Here is a 24,498-nt window from a genome sequence, read left to right as displayed (position 1 = left end):
CAAAGCATAACACTGCCCTTCCCTCAAGGATCTTGGAGTCTTGATAGAAGACTACATAAACCCATCTTCTAGCATCTAAGCATTTTTTAAAGTAATTAATTTTTTTAATTGACATGTGTTAATTGTACATATTTATGGGGTAAGGTTGTATTTCAATACATGTATACAATGTATGATGATCAAATCAGGGTAATTAGCATATTTGTCATCACAAAATTTATCATTTCTTTGTGATCAGAACCTTTGAGCTCCTCTCTTCCAGCCAGTTGAGAACAATAAATTATTGTTTGTAGATACCTGGCACTACTATAGACCACTAGAACTTATTTGTCCTGCCTAGCTGTAATTTTGTATCACTCAAGCTTTTGCAGAAGGTGACTAACTTTAGGCGTCTGCTTAAGGCATTTTGATCCTTGTCATAATCCTGTTCACCCATTTTACTGGTGAATAGACTAAGCTTCAGAGAGGTAGTTGACTGTTCTGTTAAAGGTCACCTAATTACTAAATGGGGACTCTGGGATTCAACCCTAGGCCTGTCTACAAAGCCCAATCTCTTTCTACTCTTCTGCAGAAACAGCATGTCTTTGGATTCTAGGAGACAGCTCTATTTAGCTCAGAAAACACTCTCTGCATTGTTAGTTTTTACTGGCATTGGGATAGAGAGCTCTATGGTGACTGGCTGTAGGATTAGACTGTCCGTGTTGGAGACTCTCACTGGCTCTGGAATCAGTGGTCACACTTAGGATCCAGAAAACCGATTTCTGTCTTAGGCGGCTTTTTGATTGGTACTAAGAACATTCTCTCTACTTGGGAAGCTCTAATTGGCTCTGGATGTGGTCATTCCTGCCTAGGCCTTGGGGCATTTTGGGGTCAGCTTCTGGTCACCAGCCTATCTTGGGATCATTTTTGAACCTGCACTGGAGATCTTATGAAATGAAAAACTTCCAGAATATTCATAGCCATTAGTGGAGGAATGAGGGCCAGCTTGGTCTTTACAATGGGAAATGTAACCAGTGATGGCAAGAAAAGCAAGGGAGAGACATGCACACAGAGGGAGTAGTGATCAAAGTCTTGAAAATGCCTATCGCACCACTGTAGAGAGACTTCATAGCAGGCAGGCACCACCTGCAGAAAGATGGGCATATGCCTGGTACTGTTTCCCCAGCCATGCCTGCTTCAGCTTTTGGGTCCCAGACAACCTCTGGTCTGATGTTCCTAACCTGAGTTCACACCTGGAACCTTTCATTCCCAGATCAACAACATCCCCAGAACAGTTATGGCAACTGGGCCTCTACCATATAGTCAGAGAAGGGCAAGCTAACTGCATTTCAGCAACACTGTGTGCTGAGTTCTTTTTTCTTTTTCTTTTTTAATTGGAATTTGGGATAAATGATAATTTAAGACCATTGAGAAAGAATCCTTAGGATCAAAAATTCTTCATCTCTGTGCTATAAAGACTGTAAAACATCAGAAACCTTTACCAACAACAAAGGCTAAAGGAAACAGAGAAAAAAGAGGAGCTATTTTAGCCGAAGAGCAGAGCAGTTAAGAATGCAAGTCTCATCACTTATAACAGAAAAATAAATAAATAAATAAGTAAATAATAAAGAACACAAGTCCTGGAGTAAGATAAACGTGGTTTCAAATGCCACCTTCATCATTTTGTAGCTGGGTGACCTTGGACAAGTTATTTAACCTCTCTGGGCCTCAGCTTCCTGATCTCTAACATGAGGAGAATAATAACACAAATCTCATAGTTCCTGATCTCTAACATGAGGAGAATAATACTGCAAATTTCATAGTTCTTTAAAAATGCATAGAGAGTGCTTGGCTCATTAATAGATTTATCCAACAAATATTTCCAGAGCACATGCTGGACCAGACATGACACTGGACACTGTATATACATCAAGAAATAGAAAAAGTGAGGTTCTTGCCTGCATGCTGCTTACATCCAATAGAAGAGACAGAAAATTAATTTTATTTAAAATATCTCATAAATGCCGTGTAATGAGTGGTGTAATGAGGGGCGGATCTACTTTAGTCTGGCTGAATGGGGTAGGATTTCCCAGGAAGTGATGTTTGAACTGATATTGCAAGACCCAGTAGGAGTTTACTAGGCAGCGATTTCCTCACTTTATCCTTATAACTGTACCCTTTAGGTACAATTATCCTCATTTTCCAGATGAAGAAATTGAGACTCAGAGAGGCGGGTTAACTTGCCCATGATAATGGAGCTGGTAATTAGATTAGAACCATGGAAGCCAACCTGACAATAGTTATGAAAACAAACAGCAAACACAGCAAAGAAACAATAAGAAAACATGCATGGACCTTGTGCCTTAGTGATTCCAAGTCTAGGAATGTGCATTACAAACATGTAGTAGTTTCCCACACATAAAGATGTTTAAGCAAGGACAGCACTGTAGCTAGAGGAGAAAAAAAAGGTTGGAAGCAAGCTCAATGTCTGTAAGTAGGGAATTGGTTAAAATTAAAGTACATCCTTATTGCATAATACAATGCAGCTATAAAAGAGAATGAAGAAGATCTGTATATGCTAATATGGAAACATTTGCAAGACATATCGGTAAGAGACAAAAGCAAAGTACAGCAGACTATTAAATAAAGGTGTCCATACATATATTTGTTTATGCATAAAAATTTCTGTAAGGATATCCAAGAAATTAACATTTTCTTTTGGGGAATTAGACCGGTCTAAGGCAGAATGGAAAATAACATTTTACCATTTAATTTTTTCTATTTTTTTAACCATGTATGTATATTACTTTAATAATTAATTTTGATAGTTAATTCAAAATAACTAAATTCTTATTACATCCACTAGTGGTATGACTTTGAGGGGGTCATTTAACTTATCTGGACCTTATTGTTTTTACATCTGTGAAATAAGGGAGTTGGACCAGATGACACTTAAATTCATTCCAGCTTTTACCCCCTATTGTCTTATGATTTAAAAATATTAAATTTCTAATCAGAAATCCTCACCTCTTCCCCAGGGAAAAGAGACCTGTGTGTTTTGCTAGAGAGACCCAGTGGCACAGGGAGGAAGGAAAAATTTGAGACCTTATGAAACAAATGAAGAATTTCTCTGATAATACGATGATCAATAAACAAGTTTTTTCTGTAGCCCGCTGTATTTTAACCATTGTGCCAAGTATGGCATTAGGGATAAGAAACAAATGAAGAATTTCTCTGATAATACGATGATCAATAAACAAGTTTTTTCTGTAGCCCACTGTATTTTAACCATTGTGCCAAGTATGGCATTAGGGATACAAATAAATGGAAGATAGGACCCTTGCTACTATGGAGCTTACAATTGAAGAAAACAGAGCATACAAATACTGTATGACCAGTGCCACCACCGCCGCCACCATTCCATTTATTGAGCACTTGGCATGTGTCACACCTGTGACAGATGCATCACTTTCATATTATTTCACCCAGTCCCAACAATCCTTTATGGTAGGTACCATTATTTTTGCCATTTTACAAATGGGGAAAATGAGGCTCAGAAAGGCCAAGTAACTAGCCAAAGGCAAGCCATCCAGTAAGTGGTAGAACTGGTATTCATACCCTGGTCTGCAAGGCACTGATGTATGTGCTCTTAGCCACTGGGCAATGCTGTCATGGGAAGTGGATGGCGTGCAAGGCCAAGTGAAGAACAGTGGACCAGATTCTGTGCTGTGCCCTGTAAGTACTCCTCAAATTAGGGAGGGATAGGGCAGACTCAATGTTGTCTGCAATCTGGGAAGGCTTCATGGAGGAAATGAGTTTTGAACTGGGCTTTGATGAAAGAATAGGACACAGACACTTCAGGTATGAGAACCATGTGAGCTAAGCCACAGAAGCCAAAATGATCCAGTCATCTAAGGAATGGAATCTAAGCAGACCAACTTGCCTAGAATGGGCAGTTTGATGAAGGAGAAAACACTGGAGTCCAAGGAAATTGCATAAAGCCTTAAAAGCCAGGTTAATGCATATCATCCTGATTTTGCAGAAACAAGAGTCAAGGAAGGTTTGGGGCAGAGGCATTATGAGTACCCAGCCTCTACTAGTTGTGGCCACTGCTCACTTCTCAGGGCATTGTGCAGAGCCGCCGACTGTGACAATCTCCTCTCAGTTCCAAAAGTCATTTCCACAGAGCACCATGGACAGAACAGGGAAAGGACTGTGGATGAGATGCTTGGGTGACCCATTTCTCATCCACTGAGAAGATGAGGCACAGCTATGGCCTTGTGGTTAACAAAGATCTTCCAGGAAGGCAGCCAAAAGAAAATCAGGTCTACGCCTGATATATATAGGTATATATCCATGAAAATTAAAAACATATGTCCTCTCAAAAACTTGTGTGAAAATGTTCATAACAGCATTATTCATAAGAGCCAAAAGTGGAAACAACCAAAAGATCCATCAATGGATGAATAGATAAACAAAACGTATATATCCATATGGTGGAATATTATTCAGCAATAAAAAGAAACGAAGTACTGATACATACTGCAATGTGGATGAATCTTAAAAACTGTATGTGAAGTGTAAGAAGTCAGACATGAAAACTCACATATTGTATGATGCCATTTACATAAAATGTCAGAATAAGCAAACCCACAGAGACAGAAGGTAGATTAGTGGTTGCCAGAGGCTGAAGTTGAAGGGACGTAAGAGGGAAAATGACTACTAATGGGTAGAGGGTTTCTTTTGGGGGTGATAAAAATGTTCTAAAATTAGATAATGGTGATGGTTGTACCACTTTGAGAATATACCAAAAAACTACTGCGTTATACACCTTAAAAAGTGAATTTTGTGGTATATGAATTATATCTCAGTTTTTTAGAAAAAGAAAATCGGGAATGGGGTGACATAGGAATCACTTCTTGAAGGAATAATTCAGGTAAAATAGAGGCTAGCAAAATGCTCAACTACATTTGACATGTCTTATGTTGGGCATTTCTGGAATTATTCTCAGAAGTGATGGTAATTTGACTTGCTTTGTCAGATATAGATTTCTTACTGTACTCTGATTACTCTTACGCAATCCCCTAAAATTACACATTTCCCACTTTAAAAACATTCCTTTCTGTGCCCTGTGACCATGGTTTTCTCTTTCCCTGGCTTATTGTTTCATATCCTGGTCTTCAATGTGAGAAGGTGTGAGCTCTGGACTTAAGGAGACCACAGCACACATTTTCAGGCCCTGGAGAACTTGCTAAGTTACTGGGATGCCAAGAGGAAAGACATCTGAATAGATATGGACAGGAGACCCAACCTGCCTGCAGTGTGTATTTGGATGAGAGGATGAGTGAGGTTGCTACGGAAACAAAGGAATTGTACTCCAAGGGTTATAGAAGGCTTTGAAGGATTTTGAGGAGGGAAGGGGCATGATACAACTTGTTTTAAGCAGATCCTTTTGATCTCTGTATAGAGACCTTACGGGGGCCACAAGCCAGGAGACCACTTCACTGCTCCCCAGGAGTAGCTCGGACTTTTGGACCCGGGGAAAGAAAGGTTCAAGTAGAGGAGAACACGTTTCCTAATAGGATGTAAGCTGCACAAGGGCAGGCATTGCTGCCTACGTAACCACTGCCCTGTCACCATACTATAGCAATGCCCGGGCACTTTGAAAATATTCAAGAAATATTTGTTAAATGCATCCTCAGCTGAAGACTGACCATGGCATGTTAAAAGAGCCCTGAACATCAATCAGAGGGTAGGAGGGCAAATCCAAGGTCTGCTGTATATATAACAAGCCAAGCGACCTTCAGCAAAATACTTAACCCCTCTGAGCCTCAGTCTTCTCATCTGTAAAGTGGGATTAACGAGACTATCAAGGTTTGATAGATAAAAGGAGGAATGTATGAGAAGGTGCCTGGACCATGGTTAAAATGAAATGCTCATTTTGCTTTTTTCTGCAACTGGAACCACAGGTCCATTTGAAAGAGATGGCCTGGGAGTAATAATGACATTATCAACAGTAGATCTGCCTTCTTCCCAGTGTTGACCACCTGCAACCTCCAGAGAACATATTTGAACTAAGGATGAAGGTCTCAATGGCAGAATGTTACCCATCCTCTTGCTATATAGTACTAAAAAGAGCCTAAAAGTAGGGGGCTTTTTTCAGCAAGGCTTTTCTCTACTGGCTCCTCGAAGGGCCTTGGCATCTTACAGCAATTGCCCTTAAGTACCCAAGAAGCCAGACTCTCCTATTGGCTTTGATACCAAAGGAAACACTCAAATAATGAAAAGGACAACAGTAAGGGTAACAAGTATTTTGGAGCTCTTACTGTAATTTACACTCTTTAAACACATCATCTCACGTCATCTTTACCACAACCCTCTGCAGAGGGTGCCCCTGTTGTGCAGACAGGTGCTCTGAGTCTCAGCAGCACCTTGGCTTGGATCTACATCTCTCTGGTTCTGTGGTCTATATCATTATTGCCATCATGGTGGCTAATCTTTCTGAGCACTTGCCATGTGCTCAGCCCTCTCTATTTTACTGCAAGCTGGTGGAATGGGTTCCAGTATTAGTCATCATTTTATCACATTAGCGCCAACAGATCATGCACAGGTGAAAATTACGATGAGCCCACAGAACACATAGATTTCTAGGTCTAACCCCCAGAGGTTCTGATTCAGTAGGTCTAGGCAGGGGCCAGGGAATTTGCATTTCTAACAGTTTCCAGGTGATTCTGCTGCTGGGGGTCTGGGAACCACACTTTGAAACCATTGATCTAAGGGGGAAGAAAAGGCTAAATGTTTTAAGACAGAATGAATTGCAGACTAGTCCCCTGAGCTGTCAGGTGAATTAGGAAGGACTTCCAGAGAGGCTGTGGTCCCTGACCTACCTTATTGTTTATCACTCTCTAATTACAGGGCAGGAACCTGCTCATCAGCACACCCAGCTGGGGCAAGTTGTCTTTCAAAAACAAAACAAAGCACAACAACAACAACAAAATAGCACTAAAGTCCTCCTCCTCACCCAGAATCCTATTGTCAGAGAGGAGACGTGGTCAGTGCTTGCAAAAATACATCCAATGTCCTTGCTTTGGCCAGGATGTTAATTTCAGAATCAGTGCCAGTTAGAAAATTTCAGTGCACACAATTAAACTGGTTCTGCCTCAGTCTTCTGCCATCTTCATAAATTATTCACATACCCAGGATTTAATATGCCTTCCTACTTCAGACCCTCTCCATAACTGTTCTCTCCTCTTTCATTTACAGCTGTGGAACAACTATTTTCATCTGGCGGTGGCTTTTATCACTCAGGATTCTCTGCAGCTGGAGCAGTTCTCACACGCCAAGTACAACAAAATCCTGAATAAGTAGGTTGCATTTTTGGATTTCCTAAAGGGGGTTGGGGGGTGGTTTATGAGATGGTGCCTGAAGCAGACATTTTTGTTCCTCCTAGGTACGGGGACATGAGACGGCTAATTGGCTTCTCTATCCGCGATATGTGGTACAAGCTTGGTGAGTGGGCATCCAGACAGACACATCTGCATGTGCCAAACTCCTTCTAGAAGACCATCCATTAGAGGGACACAGGACCTCAGCAGTGGGAGCTTGAAATAACAGTTTATCACTGTGCATACCCCTGATCCTTTCTAAGTGCCTGATTGTATTCTGAATGACAGAAGGTGCCCCCACCCTCCCCTCACCCCCGAACAGCTGTGAATCTGCGCCTGCGTGATGCCCCCAAGGGGTTATGAAGTCAAACTGGAATTTATAAGAGGGAGAAAGGGGCAGGACTGCTGCGGGAACTCAGTTTTCACCCTTCACAGGAATGCTTGCTGCTGATGGGTGCACTGTTCTGCAGCCTGCTTCTTGCTGCTGATGTGATGTGGTCCACAAAACACCCCCCAACCTCACGGGGAGAATTGGTTCTCTGGATGCTGAGAGGGTCTTTTGAGCTGAAAGGTGACCCCAGAAGCTGCCCCCGCCTCAGTGAGCTATAGGCATCATGTGCAACCACCTGAGTGCACCCAGGAAGGGAGGGATGCAACCAGTTTTTCTGAGAGTTATTGAGAGTCTGAGTCAGGCCTGTGCTAAGAAAATCTTACCTAATCTTCATATCACCTCCTGCAAGATGGAAAATTTCCCCCCTCCTTTTATTGATCAGGAAACTATCTCAGAGAGAGAGATGGAAGCAACTTGCTTGAGATCAAACAGCTGGGAGCATGGTTTTGATTCCAAGAGGACAAGGGCCATAAACCTTGCCCATGGCCTGAATCCTGCTCCACAAATATGTGCTGAAAGGATGAACGGATGGACAGATGGATTAATGAACAGTAATGGATAAAGAGTGTGTTCACCACCATGTTTTTTGCTCCCTCCTTGAATCTCTGATGCCAATTTGCTCTGCTATGGGCTTGGCCATTGACCTTCCTTGGTGAAGGCACTTACAGGGATTGTGCCTATCACTTGGATTTAACTTGCGTTACCTTCCCAGACTTTGCTTCTTGCTTCCCCAGACCTCCTGGTGTCTGCCAGTCCTCATTAGATTTTTCTGAACAGCAATTTCTTGCCCTTTCCAGCAAGTGCTATCCACTGTAGTGGAAGCAAAGGACAGCGGATGAACTATCAGTCTGGGTTCTGTGGTTGCTGGTAGCATCGGGCACATGCTGGATAACAGGAGGGTTTTTATCATTATTTTCACGCTTGCACCATCAGATGGAACCCAATTTTCCTGTTCTGGAAAAATTGTTAATCATCATAGCTAGAGGGCTGGCTGGTCAGCTCAGTTGGTTAGAGAGCCTTGTTGTAACACCAAGGTCAAGCACTCAGATCCTCCTACCGGCTGGCCACCAAAAAAAAGAAAAACAAAGCTGAGCCTATAGAACAAAGGCTTGCAAGGCAGAGCCCAGGCAGGTAATGTAAGAGTGAAGGTGCTGGGCATGTTAAACCTACAGAAATTCCATAAAGCAGGGACTATCAACATTTGGGGTCAGATCATTCTTTATTGTGGGGGCTGTCCTGTACACTGTGGTGTGCTGAGCAGTCTCCCAGCCTCTTCCCACTAGATGCCAGTAGCACCCACCCTAGTTGTGACAACCAAAAAAGTCTTCAGATATTGCCACATGTCACGGGGGAGAGCAGTGCCATCTCTGCCCCGTTTCTCTAGAAAAGCTTATCTTTTTTTTTTTTTTTTTTTTTTTTTTTTTCCTTGTCCGGCAACGGATCGCAACCCTCAGTGTCGCCCCCGTACCGGACCGCAACCCTCGGTGTTGCCCCCGTGCCTCGCTCAGCCAGTGAGAGGGAACCGGTCTGTACGTGGGATCTGAACCCTCGGGCGGGAGCGCCGCCGCGCTTCCCAAGCGGCGCACTATCCAGTGCGCCACCGGGCCGGCCCCTAGAAAAGCTTATCTTTTTCAGTCTATCTTTCATTTCTCCACTTCGGATAAGGATAAGGATATAAGAAATAATTTATGTTTGATTTACCATTGCTTTGAAATACGGGGGATAAAAGCACAGTGCAAGCACATGGCTAGCTGGTAGCCAGCACCTCAATCTCAGGGTCAGGGATATGGAAAGGAGTGGGGGGACCTGGAGCAAAGTGAAGCAGACACGTCCCAGCGAAAAGAGACAGTCACTGTTCCTCTCCTGTTGATTGCTGTCCTACTTTTAAGCCCTATGTTGTCACATCTTCCATTTTTTCAAAAGAAGCCAGGAAACTGTTTTTTAAAATGCATTTTCCAATTTATGAACATTAATGATAACTAATTGAAAGTTTTCAAAACATTGGATGTGCCCAACGAAACGATAGGACCCAGATTCAGTTTGCTTCCGAGTCTGCATTCTTTGCTTTGCAATAGCAGAGGCTGGATAAGGCAGTGGTGGGCTTCCCTTCCCAGCTCTACCCGCCAGGCACCGCCAGAATTGCAAAACAGGGATCTGTGTTTTGTTTGCTTCAAGTCCTTCCACACAGCCTGCTTTTTCCTCCATCTCCTCCATTGCCATTGTTTTGCACACAGATTTTATTAGATGTAGATTATGTTTTGGCAGGCATTCCTGCACTCCCAATTATGCTGATGAATGAAAAGATGTTACCAAATATTCCACCCGCTTAAAATCACAGAACATCAGAGCTGGAAGGGCCCTGTAGAGATCATATTGTCTAGCATTTTTCAAACTCTTATTTTTAGTTGAGGACCAATAAAAAAAAAAATCTCGTTCTTGATAAGTAAAATTGCATGAAAACAGAGCTATTCTAATTGAGTAAGGTGGGGGGGCCAGAGCCCATCATAATGAGCTGCTCCTGAGCTCCCCATGTAGACCCCTGAGGGTCTTCTGGGGGAAGTCCTGAAGTACTGCAGGGAATAGTTGGAAGATACTGGTCTGGTCCAAACCACCATTTTATCAATGAGGAAACTTTTTCCAGGATAAAAAGCGGTTTGTACAGGACATTTAGTGGATTAAGGTCAGAAGTCGAACAAGCACCTCGGCCAGAGTGTTCGCTCTGAAGCAGCACAGACTCTTTGCTGTTTGCAAATACCCGTAGGATGAACTAATGCAATTGAAAGATTTATCTGTCAGTGTTTTGAGGTTGCAAGAAAGAGGCATTGACTGTGGCTGCTTTAATCAGAGAAGGTATTTTATTGGGGAGGCAAGGATAAGCTGAAGAACCATTCTATGGAAGGACAGGGGCCAGAGCCACTCTAGGATCTGGGGCAGGTGTTGTGGCCTCCAGCACTACCTTCTCTTATATCATTTTGCTAAAGATTTAGTCTCCAGAGACCACCATTCTGTGGGCCTTCCTTGGATGATCTCTTGAGGTTTCCAACAAGCCTAAATCCATCGAGGGAGGTGGAATTTCCCAAAGAAAAATCCATGATGATATTACTAGAAGAATGAATTATAGGCAGAGGTCAGATGAAAGCCACAGATATCCATAGCAGAAAACAAGAAGGGTGCTTTGCAAAGATAGCAGCCTCCTTCATGTCTTTCCTGGGCTGCTGAGGAAGAAGAAAGTATCAGCCTGCAGTGGTTTTCCTGGCTACAGCAGCCTTTCACTCAGTTACATGGCTGCCTTCTCCTTGCCTGTCTCTTTCAGGGCTAAGAGAACAGAAAGTGGATGCAGAGGGAAGGGATAGTTCCCCCATTCCCACCCCACCCTGCACTCTATGGGATGCTGGCATTAGCTTTCTCCTAGCATGCTAATGAGATTGACTTGATTATCCAAACCAGGACTAAACACTGTATACATTAGGGACCAATGTAGTGAGACTACTACATTGGGTAATGATAGGTTTGAAGGTGCAGTTCATGGAATATTCAAGATAGAGTGAAACTTAGAAGCTATGTGTAGCAGACTCTGCTGATTGCCCATGCAGTAGCCATTCTGCTCTTCTGCCTGGCTAACCAAATCCTGATTTTTTGTTTTAGGATTGTAATTTGCTCAGTTAACAATATCTTATAGCAGGTGATGGCCATGTGACCCAAGTCCATCCCATGAGAATCAGCACAAGGACAACCCAAGGTCAACACAAATCAGCAACTGAGCTGAGGCTAAAAGAGCCTGTCTCTTGACCCCAAGTCCAATGTTCTTACAAATAATTTTTTTCAAAGCATATGCAAATTATTGTCAAAGGTTGTGAAATAGCCGACTAACTATGTTTTTCAAAGAGTACCGGTAATGAGTAAATCATAATGCATGTTAGTTTTTTAAATTTTGTTTTAATGCCAGAAGCAATCAGGGTACCATCGTCATGATCATCAGTATCATCATCTTCTCCTTCTCATCAGGAATGACTTGTGCAACCCTGTGATTATGAGACAGTTAATTGCAAAGCTATAATCTCAGGCTTGAAGATTGTTTAACATTCTTCGGGGGAAAGTCTAGACAAATGTGTGTGTGTTATTTGGGGAGAGGAGGTGTGGGCTGGAAGGTCTTAATGGGAAGAAGGACACCATGTTGTTGAGGAACTGGCCACTGAAAGGGTAATACCATTTGTGTTTTTGGATCCTGGGACAATGCCAAATGTAATGTACTTTTCCTGATAGTGTAGCATCATAACATTTGATTTCTGCTTGGCATGAAGCAATGCACATTTTGCTAAAATGACTTTGCACTTAACCCTCTCACATTCACTTGGATTAATGCCGGGCTGCAGTGTTAACAGGCGTCATGGGAAAAAAGACACATTTAGCGGCTGGCGTCTTGGCCTCGTGCATGGGAAGGTCACTCCTGGCAGAGCTGTGATAGCAATTGGGCCATTAATTTTTAAACATCTACCAAGTGCCCAGCTCAGTGCTAAGCTCCAGGGAATGGTGGAAGGGTTGATGAAATACAAGGCATGGTCCCTGCTCTGCTGTCCAGTAGCAATATTGCTGTTGAAAGTGAAATGTGTAATAGAGACTAAGGAGTTCAGACAAAAGAGATGTCAGTTGAGACTATAATGATGACTATGTTGGAGGAAATGGCTCCTGAATTGGACACTAAAGGGTAGCTCATGTCAGGACTGAAGGAAAGACAGGGAAAAGGCAGGTATTCCAGGAGAGCAACCAGCCTAAGCAAGCATGGCTTCTTAGGGTTGGGCTGGGAATAAATAGGAAATGGGATTAGAGAGGCCATCCATCCATTCATTTATTTATTCATTCATTTAACAACAAATATTGAGCACTGTGGTAGGCAGAATAATAGCTCTCCAAAGATGTCCATGAAATACTGAGAACCTGTGGAATATGTTACCTTATATGGCAAAGGAGACTTTTCAGGTGTGATGAAGTTAAAGATCTTAAAGATGGGGAGAGTATCTTTAGCTATACAGGTGGGCCCAGTGCAATTACAGTGTCCTTAGAAGTGAAGAACAGAAGCCAGAATATCAGAGTCCAAGAGAGACCTAAAGAAGCTACATTTGCTGGCTTTGAAAATGAAAGAAGGGGCCATGAGCCAAGGAAAGCAGGGAGTCTCTAGAAGTTGAAAAAAGGAAGTAAACAGATTCTTCCTTAGACCCTCCAGAAGGAGCTCAGTCCTGCCCACGCCTTGTTTTTAGCCCAGTGAAACCCTTTTCAGACTCCTGACTTCCAGAAGTGTAAAATAATAAATTTGTGTTGTTTAAGACACTAAGTTTGTGGTAATTTATAACAGCAGCAACAAGAAACTAATACAAGCACCCTCTAAATGCCAGGCACTATGTCAATGGCAGGGGTTAAGAACAAAACCAGATTAGATATACAGCCCCTGTCCTCATGGGCTGGTAATCATTGCACTGACTAGTTACATGCTAATTGCAGAGTTATTTAATTATGGCTGTGAAGGGGAAATAGCTGTAGAGCAGAAACTTGGGGCACCCAGAGAATCTATGATGGGCTCCTATCTGGTGAGTGAGTCAGGGTTGGCCTCGATGAGGAAGAGCCAGGAGCTCTAAGCTCCAAGCAGTGCTGCCGTATAGAAATAGAATGAGAGCCCCATGTTTAGTTTTAAAGGCTCTAATGTCCACATTTAAAAAAATAAATTTCAGAGCCAGGAGCTCTAAGCTCCAAGCAGTGCTGCCGTATAGAAATAGAATGAGAGCCCCATGTCTAGTTTTAAAGGCTCTAATGTCCACATTTAAAAAAATAAATTTCAAAAAAAGTGAAATTAATTTTTAACAATATATTTTATTTAACCCCATGTTCCAAAGCATTATCATTTCAACATGTAATCAATACCTTACTGAGATTTTGGGAGGGGGGAGAAGGACCTTTGAAATCTGGTAGGTTTTTTGTACTCACAGCACATTTCAGTTTGCACTAGCCACATTGCAAGTGCTCAGAAGACCCATGCAGCTAGTGGTTTCTGTAAGAATAACACAGCTCTAGAGAATGAATAAGGATTTACTTGCAGGGGCTGGTGTGGTGTAGGATTTGGCTTTGGAGTACGGTCACCCTCTTCATCATGAACAGCATCCACACTGAGCTTTTTAAATGTGCCAGCCACTACGCAAAGCCCTTTGTTTACGTGAACTCTTTTAATCTTCTTAACAGTTCTACCAGGCAGATATTATTATCTCCATTTTGCAGATGAGATTGTGGAGGCTCAGGAAAGTTAGATGAGAAACACAATGCCCCACAGCCATTGAGCAGCAGTGGCAGGACCTGGACCCAGGCTGTCAGACTCAGAGATTCACACGGGTCTAGAGGGAAGATGCAGCTGGGCCAGTCCTGCATAGTGAGGAGAGAATTGATTGCCTATCTCAGAGCATCACCAGGAGGGAGCTTTTCCAAGCCTAAGGTGGAGGAGCAGAGATCTGTGTGCTTCTCCTTTCAACTGAATGAGTGGTTTTTTATGATGAGCCCAGCTTTGTTTTAGGGTCCCTAGGAGGCTTGCTGGACTCTGTAGTCCAGGAGTCATAACTTGCCCTCATCCCTGTTCATTTCAGGGTCCGTGCCAGCCTTTAGGGATCCGTATGTGCTCAGAGTTCTCTGTCCCATCTCAGCCTTATGAGGTCAGGGATTTGCCCAACGTCACTCTTCAGCCAGGCTCACAAAGCCCTCCTTCCTTCCTCTTTTTCTTTCAAGGTCATTTCTTAGTGCCCTCAGACCCTTCACATTCATCTCACAGTCTATCCTGAAAGGACTGATGGATGAGGCCATTGCACAGATGAGAAACCGAGGCCTGAGAACACATGGGACTCCTTTCCACCCACACACCTAAGCTCTTCTTCGTGCTCTCATTACCACAGATCCTGTCCCAAAGCCTGTGTAATTCAGCATTTGGATTTATCCCGCTGGCTTATTGGCACTTTAAAAGCCTTTTCTAATTGGCATCTATTCCCAGTGAGATTCAGCTTCAATTATATGAAAAAGACCCTCTTACCATTCCCTTCCATGCCTTTTTAAAAAATGCAGCAGCAGGTGTGTCTCCTGGATGAGAATGTTTTATTCCAAATGATTTCGTATTCAATTAGCCACAGATACGTTGGATGTGTGTGTATGCATCTACGTATATAAACATGCACACACATACACACACATTTGGATTACTTGAACACAAAATCCAATGTGCTAAAATTCCATTTTTTATGTAAATGAATTAAATTTCTTTAGGGAGCACTGTAAGGGCCATTGAGATCACACTGTATTTAGAGATTGGCATCTGTCTCTCTTTCTCCCTATTCTGCCAAATATCTCCTCAACTGACTACAAAGAATGCAGGTCAAAAGTATCTAAGAAATCCCAAGTCTGTGGCATGTCCGTCCTTTATTTTAAACCACCTTAAATATATCCTTATCCAACCCAATGCCCTCCAGCATTCTAAAGGCCTTTGTTGCATAAGCAATTTCTTCATTCCATGGTGGCTTATCTGACAGTTTCCCATTTACCTTCTACCTATTATTGCACTCGACTTTGAATTTTAAAACCCCACTGTGGTTTGAAAAAGACTTAAAGAATCTTGAAGGACAAAATCAGAAACCTAGCTTCCAATTACTGTAAACCTGCCAGAAAGTATGTTTTTTTTTTCTTTTTCTGTTTTTTTAGTGTTTGGACCAAAGCAAAGTCTTGAGGCTCAAGTGTAATCCAAGTGCATCAAATAATGAAGCTGGTTTCCTGGAAAAGTGTCTTTGTCTTTCACTCCACTCTCTGCCTGATTTCACCATTTCATTCTCACTAACTAAAGATATTCCTAGGATGATGCCTTTTTTATCTGAATTCTGGGGAAATACTCCAACATTAAGCCTCATTTAGGCTGAATGAAAATTCATTTTCTTTCTGCCTTCCCTCTTGGCTCCTTTTCTGTTTTAATCAAAAGCAACTTTGCAGGGCCACACACCATACCACCTGAGTTTCTTCACCCCCAGGAGCTCTGTGCCCCAGGCAAGGACCACAAATGTTCATCCTGACAATGGAGAAAACCAGGGTGAGCTTCTTGGGTGCTGAGACTCAGGAGAAGAAAGAAGCAGCAGGTGATGAAATATACAGGGTGTCAGCTTCAGTGATAGGGCTGCCAGCATATGCCTACCCTGGCTTCCCAGGAAATCCCTGCAGTTTCTGAGTGCTCCTATTTACTACCCATCTCTGCTACTTCCAATGTGAATATTCTGAGGAGTCTGCTCAGTTCTGCCTTTTGTGGTTCATTGTGACCAAACATCACAATGGTAAGAGACCCTGGCTTCCCAGGAAATCCCTGCAGTTTCTGAGTGCTCCTATTTACTACCCATCTCTGCCACTTCCAATGTGAATATTCTGAGGAGTCTGCTCAGTTCTGCCTTTTGTGGTTCATTGTGACCAAACATCACAATGGTAAGAGCTAACACTATAGAAAGTGTACCACATGACAAGCACTGTTCACTGTTTTCAATAAATAATAATTCACTTATTCTTTCCAACAACCCTATGAGATAAATACTGTTATCCCATGTTACAGATGAAGACATGGAGGTCCTGAGAGGTGACATAAACTTGCTCTACATGAGACAGGTAGTCGACAGTGGAATCAATTTACAAGTTCAGGCAGTCTAGCTCTAGATTTGGTGCCCTTAACCACTGGGGCAACACTGCCCCTGCCACTGGGCACTGATTCTGCAGGGTTCTGTGCTAAGTACACACAGACATATTTTCACATGATCTTCTCAACAGCTGGATATTGCTATTGCATTTTAATGAGACACATATCCAAGTCACACAGCCAGTGAGTGTAGGAGCTAGACAAATGTGTTTTCTCATTCAACAGATATTTATTGAACATCTAATATGTTCTATTCTCAGTGCTACAGATACAATGGTGAGAATAGACACTGTATTAGTCTGTTTCTGTTGGTTATAACAGAATACCTGAAACTGGGTAATGTATAAATAAATAAAATGTGTTTCTTACAGTTTTGGAGTCTGGGAAGTCCAAGGTCCAGGTAGCACACCTGTTGAGGGCCTTCTTCTTGGTGGGAACTCTTGTAAAGGACCTCTGTAAGACCTGTGGCAACATGGCGAGGGCTGGACAACAACACTTTTTATTGTGCTCTGCTTATAAAGCCATCAGTCCACACCCATGATAACCCATTAAGCCGTTAACCCATTACTTCACAAATAGATTCATCTGTTCATGAGAGCACAGCCCTTATGATCCAAACACTTCTTAGAGGCTCCACCTTTCAACACTGGCACGTTGGGAATCAAGCTTCCCACATAAGCTCTGGAGGGGACAGACATTCAGAACATAGCAAACATGGTCTCCACTCTCATGAAGCTCTCAATGGGGGAGGCAGACATTAATCAAATGATCCCACCAATAAAGTCAGCATTTCAAAGTTGAGTAAGAGGGCAGAACCAAAGGAGCCAGTGTAGGGTGTCTGATCCAGCTGGGGGTGGGGTGGGGATAGGCAGTGGGCTTTTCCCTCAAAGAAGTGTTTGATCTAAGATGGGAGTGACAATGGGACCCATCCCAGGGAAGCCAAGTGGTAATGAGGGGGTGTCTTGGGGAGCAGTCAGGGAAAAGTATTCTCAACAAAGGAACAGTGTGTGCCCAAGCCTTGCAGTAGAGGAAGCAAGGTGGAATTGTGACATTTGAGCCAGACCAAGTTGTGGAGGGGACACAAGGGCGATGCCTTGGAATGAAGCAGAAGAAACAAAACATGGTGTTCATCTGATCCTAAAGCAATGTTCTCACTCTCACTGTTCCATCAACCATACTATGACAGCAGGTGCTTAGCAGGAAATTCTGCTTTTCTCATTTCATGAAACTGTTGGTAAAAGCACATTTTACACGTCTCAGAACATGGCTTGTGTTGCAGACAGACATAATTTCAAATATCCCTGTGCTTTACCTTCACTAACATATTCCATCAGGGCCCCATTTGCAGAGGGGATAATGCAGGTAAAAACCCTTGTAAAGAGGGACATGCTTTACACACGCCGGTGTTATTATCCTTAATAACAGAGCTCATTTGGGATGATGCATGCACCTCTTATAGGAGTTAATATATGTAAAGTGTTCAAAACAGTGCCTGGCTTGTGGTAAACAACGATATCAATATTAACTATTGTTTTTACTATTATGCCTCCTTTTTTTCTTTCCCCAGGCTTGGTCTGAGGAGGATCTGTACGTCATGAAACTGTTTTATGTGTTCGTGTCTCTCTTCTCTTTCAGGCCAGAACAAAATCTGCTTCATCCCAGGCATGGTGGGACCTATATTAGAGATGACACTTATCCCTGAGGCTGAGCTCCGGAAAGCCACCATACCAATCTTCTTCGACATGATGCTGTGTGAATATCAAAGGAGTGGGGATTTCAAAAAGGTAAAAAATGAGGCCGGAAACTCATGCCAGCATCCCTAATCCCCAGCCCATTTCCTCATAATGATATCCTCGTTCCGTCTGCCTGAGCTACATTCAGAGGCTCGGCGGTAGGATAGGGACATTTATTCATGTGCCCGGAATGAGCTGGCAGATCGGATTTGGTCAGTATTCTATCATGCCTTTCTGCCTGAGGCCAAGATTAAAATGCACTTTCTTGCTGTGTATCTATTTGGTCCCTTTCTCCAGAGTGTAAGAGTCCTACTTCCCTACCTAATCAATCCGTAAAGGTGTGTTCCAAAGGCCAACCCCTCCCACTCACCCCACTCTCGCGCCCACCCTTGTCCAGCACTTCATCTTCTGGGATGATTTTGAAGAGCCACATTAGGTAGAAAAAAGCCGATGCTGCCATGTGTCACACTCATCTGTGCATCAGAGTCGACTTAGTGGAGTGTGGCTCTAAGAGTGACCTGCGGATCTATGTGGGAATAGGAGGCTTCCCCTATTTAGGATGGAGCAAGTCAGAACCTCTGTAAAACACGAGGGTCATTGGCCGAGTCTTTTCATTGGAAATCTGGTCAGACTTGAAAAATGAGGACCATTTTCTGTGCTCAGTTCCTCTAGAAACTCTGGCAGTGGACGAAGCTCCAATTTCCACAACAGGCTCCTGGCACCACTTAGTAATTTCACCCCATTTAGGAAGGTTGGTCTTTATGTGGCATCAAGGCTGCCTGAGCAGTCCGCTCAGGTCTCACCTGCCGTCCTCTCTGCCCTGCCTTCTTATCCAGTTTTACCTTTAACTGGGCTCCTCATCCTCCCTGCCTCCCCCAGTGTTTCTGCCTCTCATGCTAAATCACGTCCTGCTACCAAATAATTTTCCTTAAGATGGGTACTTAAAAGGCAGCGTATTCCAAACTGCCTATCCTTAAGATCCTTAGGGATATTACCCTTCCCTTGCTCATTGATTCTCTAATCCTCAACCGATAAAGCACAAATGCTCTAGCTGGTACTTGAGGTCGAAACTCCTTTATTTTCTAAAAGACGCTTGCTCATATCGATAAATAGTGCTCGTTCTTTAGATTCTTGTGTACCCATACTTACTGTTCTTGATTCCCTGCCCTTTCTCACCCAGTCTATGCTACTGGGGGGACCGCGGCTCCCTGGTGCAGGATCCTAGCTGCCCATTTCTTATTTCCTGAAAGAAATGAAAGGGGATAGATTATAAGGAGGGGGGCTTACCAATGGGTCCCTGTTCGGGCGCCAGAAATGCCGGGGACCAGCCCCAGCACAGAGATTGTAAAGGTCCCCACTGGTAAGGGATCCTCCAAAAGGGAGGAAGGGCAGCGTCGGCGATGGAGCGGCAGCAAACATACAGACCCAAAGGATCTGTTGAATGCTGGGACAACAAACACACAGACTCAAGGGATCTGCTGAATGCTGACAATTTATTGAAGCAAGCATCAGACTTTTATACTTTTCTTTCTTATTTGCTACATAATCATAAAATAATCAATGAACAATATCATAATATCTCTTTGTAAGTGACATATGTTCTAAGAAAAATAGCATTACAGTTTATTCCCAGAAAAGACAATTACAATGTCCTTTCCTTTGAGCAAGAACGTTACAACCCACTGGTCCCATATAATCATCACTTTTCATCACTTGCAATTATTACCGAAACTACATCCATGGTACAATAGACTTTCTATGACGTTATTAAAACTTGATTCACACCTACATCTAACTATTCTTTATTCCTAAATAAACACTCTAAAAATTAACTTGCTTAACTTAACTTCTACTTCTATTGTAAAACAAAAGATTGTACATTAACTCCTTCCAAGCAGCCAGGCCAAACTCTTAGGCACCAGACAAGACGAATGCCTACATAGGTTCGTTGTCCCCTTCTGGGCCCCACTGCCATAAGCCATCTCCTGAAAATCCATAATCATAAGTATCATTAGTATGATTAAATATTTTAGTATAATTTTGAATCCTACTTCCAAGTCTCCCAGAGTGATAGTTATGAGGCAGCAAAGAATAAAATAACAAGCACACAGAGCTCCAGAATATCAGGGTGGAACACCGGCATCTTCTCCCACGATGAGGCCTTGCCATCATCCCTTCATGATGAGGCCCTGCAAACACCGTGTTTCATTAAAAGATCTTTATCAGACTTTAATCTTTTGGGTGGGAGGCGCCCCCGCAGTCTCCCTGCTCTGGCCTTCTGTAGAACTTTTCAGCCTTTCTCTCCAACTCTTGCCCCACCTCACCTATTCTCAAGCCATCCCACAGCTCACCTGAATGGCACTGCCTTGGCAGGTGTCCTCCTTCGTGCATTGTTTCTCCCTGTTACTTCTCTGCACATTCACAGCCCTGCCTGCCAGCACCTCCTACACTCCTACTGATCCTGGAAACCCATCCCAAATGCTCACATCCTTTAAGAGATCTTTGCTCTCTATTCCTGTGTCATTTTGTCTGTCTAAGTTATGACTATTATATACTGCTTTGCTTTAAAATCATTTCCGTGAATTTTTCTTTGTCTTCCTGATCCTCATCTAATAAGAATGATGATAACAATGACTAACTCTAACTGGGTGTTTACTATGTATCAGGCACTATGATGAGTACTTTCCATATGCTGGTTCATGTAATCTTTCTTTATTACAACCCTCTGAGGTAGATAGCGTTATCATCCCCATTATAAAGATGAAAAAACTGAGGCTTAGATGAAATCACTTGCTCAAAGTCACACATCAAGAAAGTGGGGAAGCAGAGGCTACAACACATAGGTCACTATGATTCCCAAACCCCTGCTGCAACCATTGCACATCCAGCCTCCAGTATCTCACAGTAATGAACTAAAGAATGAACTACAGAATGAATGGCATTCTCTAAAGCAGTGCTTCCTCAAAATATGTCCTGTGGAGCATCCAACAAGATGTTCTAGGGAAGAGGGTTTCCAGGCTAAAGACCTTTAGGAGCCACTGCATATTGTAACTTGTCTTGGAGATTCCCAGTGCACATTAAACAGTCAAGGCACTGAACACTCCGCAGCAAACAGACCTGTTTAATTTCTCAAATATATTTGTGCAGGAGTCATCTGTTGGATCTGCCATTCTACCAGTGCCACTTTAGAAAAAGTTGTTCTAAGAGGAATAAGAGATTAGTTTGCTGTGATGGCGTCATTATGAGAGGGCACTCTTCCTGCTTGGGGATTATCGGGAGCACTCCAGTCCCAGAAAGACAAGTGATCAGCTGCCCCTTCTGCAAAGAACCTGAATAGAAATCATGCAGAGAGACCATATCCAAGCAGTTGGGATGAGGGAACGGAAGGTGAAAGCCTGGGTTGAGTATTTGAAGGCAGTTTGGAATCTGCTGCCTTTTAAGCCGAAGCAAAGCCTGTGAAGCTCGGGAACACATGAAGGGCACACAAAATGAGGTAAAGGTCATTGTGCTTACCCTCAGATCAGCTTCTGAGGGCAGCTGCTGCCTTAGAAGAGTTCCTGGGAACAGATTTGCAAAAGAAACATTCCAAGTACCTCGTGGTATACAATGTCCTGAAAAGAAACAAGACCTGGTCATTGTCTGGGTTGTGACCCGACACGTGTATCTGGCAGCCTCATGTCTTCAGAGACTTAACTCTAGTGTAATTTTCCTTTACTAAAGGATTCCTGTATAATGGCTTGCCCATGATGTGCACCCATCTGTTTTCCATGTATGGGGTCATTCCTTGGGCTCCTAGCTGTAGGCGTGCATTCATTGTAAGCATGTTCCCAATTGCTTCTCTTCACTGCTTCCTTATCAAAAGAGACAGGACAATCAGGCTGACTAATGGGGCAGATGCCCATGTGAAAAGCAGCTGGCATGCTTGGTGGGAACTCAGCTGTGGCATAAGCAGGCCCAGGCATGGCTTTTGGTTCACAGTAAGCAGCCATGGAAGGTGTCCCCAGGAAAGGGAGGTAGCAAGGCCCTGCTGAGCCCCAAGCAGCCCTGATGGCCAGAACCAGAGTGAACCCCAGAACTGGGGTCTAGAATCCAGGAGAACATGGATACAAACTGGCGTTAGTGCATGATGCCAAAATAATTGGATAAGAGAAGAACCAGTTGCCCAGAAGATGACATGGTTCCCTTTCTAATATTTGGGGGTTTTAAGGGAAATAGCAGAGTGAATAGAAAAACTTAGCAGGGGCTTTGCTCCCAGTTCGTACCAAACCCCTGGGCCTGACACCACTTTCTTGACATTCTCTCACTCTCATGCCTTTGCATGGGTTCTTCCTTTGATTTCTTTGCCTGAAGAGATCCTAGGCACACTTCAGTTGATTGCCTTTTGGGAAAGCCTTTCCTGTTTCCTAGGGCAGTAGTTGATATGGATGCAAGAGACAAAGATTTGCCCAAGTGAGATATATATAGCCTGGGACTGGGACAGGAAGGTGTTAGACTCTGAATGTCCCAGGGGTCTGGGGCTGGAGGAGAAGAGGCCCCAGGGCAACATTTCTTTCGCTCTAGGATTCTTTTGTAACATTAATGCCAGATTGCCCTGTGTCCTCCTCTAGGCCAAATTTTACAGATAATTGATGGGTTTGACTAATAACATTTACCCCTCATGAGTAAAGGTTAAATAAATTCAACAGATATTTATTGAACATCTAATTTTCGCTCTAGGATTCTTTTGTAACATTAATGCCAGATTGCCCTGTGTCCTCCTCTAGGCCACATTTTACAGATAATTGATGGGTTTGACTAATAACATTTACCCCTCATGAGTAAAGGTTAAATAAATTCAACAGATATTTATTGAACATCTAATATGTTCTATTCTCAGTGCTATAGATACAATGGTGAGAATAGACACTGTATTAGTCTGTATTCCCCTTCTTCCCAGATCATTTCAGGGGTCTATGTCCTTTGCCTGGGACTGGATGTCCCCTCCCTAGTACACTGTGTGATTCCATTGATGGGGCTGTGGACAGGGTAGTTTTGGCAAGAGGGGCTTGGGTTGGCTACACTGTGGTTGACATGGCCAGGACGTGCCCCAGTCAGAGTGAAATGCATCTTGTGCTGCCTTTGAGGAGCTGTCATAGCACTTGTCCCACATAGCACATAGGTCTGTCCCCAGTACTAGACTGTGAGTTCTTGAAGGCCAAGGCTTGTCTTTCAGTCCTGAACTCCCGGCACCTGTCAAGTGGCTGACATACATGTGGTAGGCAGCGTGTCAGTGTTTCCAGGATGAATGAAGGCATTTAGAGCCCCATCCCATGACATTTCAGGGCAAGAGCTTTCACCCAGGGAGCGTCATTCCAGTGAATGTTTTTACAAAGTAGGGTAATGAGAGTTGCTAACAACTGCTTGAGTAATCTCCTGGGCTGGGTAGACCGATTGTCTTGCTGACCAATTCTTTGTGAAGAAATGTAAGATTTCTGAATAATGTTGGTAGGAAAGAGTAGGAGTTCTGGGGTGTACAGACTGAGGAGAGTGGTTGGCTGTGATGTAGACCGTAGAACAGGACTATGTACCAGTTAGCCTTAGCCTTCAGCAGGCAGGAGATCCCAGAGAGAATCCCTGTCTCAGAGAAAGAAGACATAATAGCATTTGACAGCAGCACCTAGGACAGTGCCCAGAACACCAGAGGAGCTCAATAATTGCTTACTGAATGCATTAATGGATGCAGATAGTTTGGCAGATTTCCCTGGGACTGAGTCTTGGCATGGAGTAAGTTGGTTATTCAAGTGGTTTAAAACATAATGTGAAAAACGTCAAATCAATTCAATAAATATGTGCTGAGCACCTCTGGTGGTGTGACGCTGTGCTTTAGAGTCAGACAGACCTACTGCTTACAAGCCAAACAAATTTGAATAAGTTATTTAACTTCTCTCAGCCTCAGTTTCTTCATCTGTAAAATGGGTATTATAATACCATTATGGGTTCCAAGCCCAGGCTCTTTGGGGGAATGAATTGGAACAATTAGAGATCAGATGACACAAAGAAAATTAGGAAGCTGCACTGACTCCCTTCTCACATGACATTATCTTTCCCAGCTTCCTCCCAATTCTGCCTCTGCCCACCCCAGGATAACCATCATTTTTTTAACAAAGGAGGTCAAAGGCTGACTTATTAGTGTCAGTTTCATCCGCATTATCTCTCTGACATCCAGGCCGTGACACCATCTCTGCCCTTCCCAGGTCAAAGTCAGCACCACACATGTGAAGAAGAGCCCTTGTATATTTGGGAGAGGCTTCTTGTGTTGGAACCCTTGGGCACATCCTAGCT

General features: G+C 43.2%; 1 protein-coding gene across 1 annotated transcript in view; it reads left to right on the top strand.

The window, feature by feature from the left end:
- Positions 1–24,498, top strand: part of LOC103604819 (dedicator of cytokinesis protein 2-like) — a gene marked incomplete at its 3' end in the record, with an annotated part of 57,421 nt that overhangs the window by 19,641 nt on the left and 13,282 nt on the right. The window contains exons 4-6 of the mRNA XM_008589400.1: positions 7,243–7,343; positions 7,430–7,488; positions 18,080–18,228. Of these exons, the coding sequence (XP_008587622.1) occupies positions 7,243–7,343; positions 7,430–7,488; positions 18,080–18,228 (309 nt within the window). The remainder of the gene's footprint in view (positions 1–7,242; positions 7,344–7,429; positions 7,489–18,079; positions 18,229–24,498) is intronic.

The sequence above is a fragment of the Galeopterus variegatus genome, unplaced genomic scaffold (genome assembly GCF_000696425.1).
Source record: "Galeopterus variegatus unplaced genomic scaffold, G_variegatus-3.0.2 Scaffold5413, whole genome shotgun sequence".
In the NCBI taxonomy this organism is placed as follows: domain Eukaryota; kingdom Metazoa; phylum Chordata; class Mammalia; order Dermoptera; family Cynocephalidae; genus Galeopterus; species Galeopterus variegatus.
Note: the sequence above shows the minus strand (reverse complement) of the source record. Positions and strands in the feature narration are given on the sequence as shown.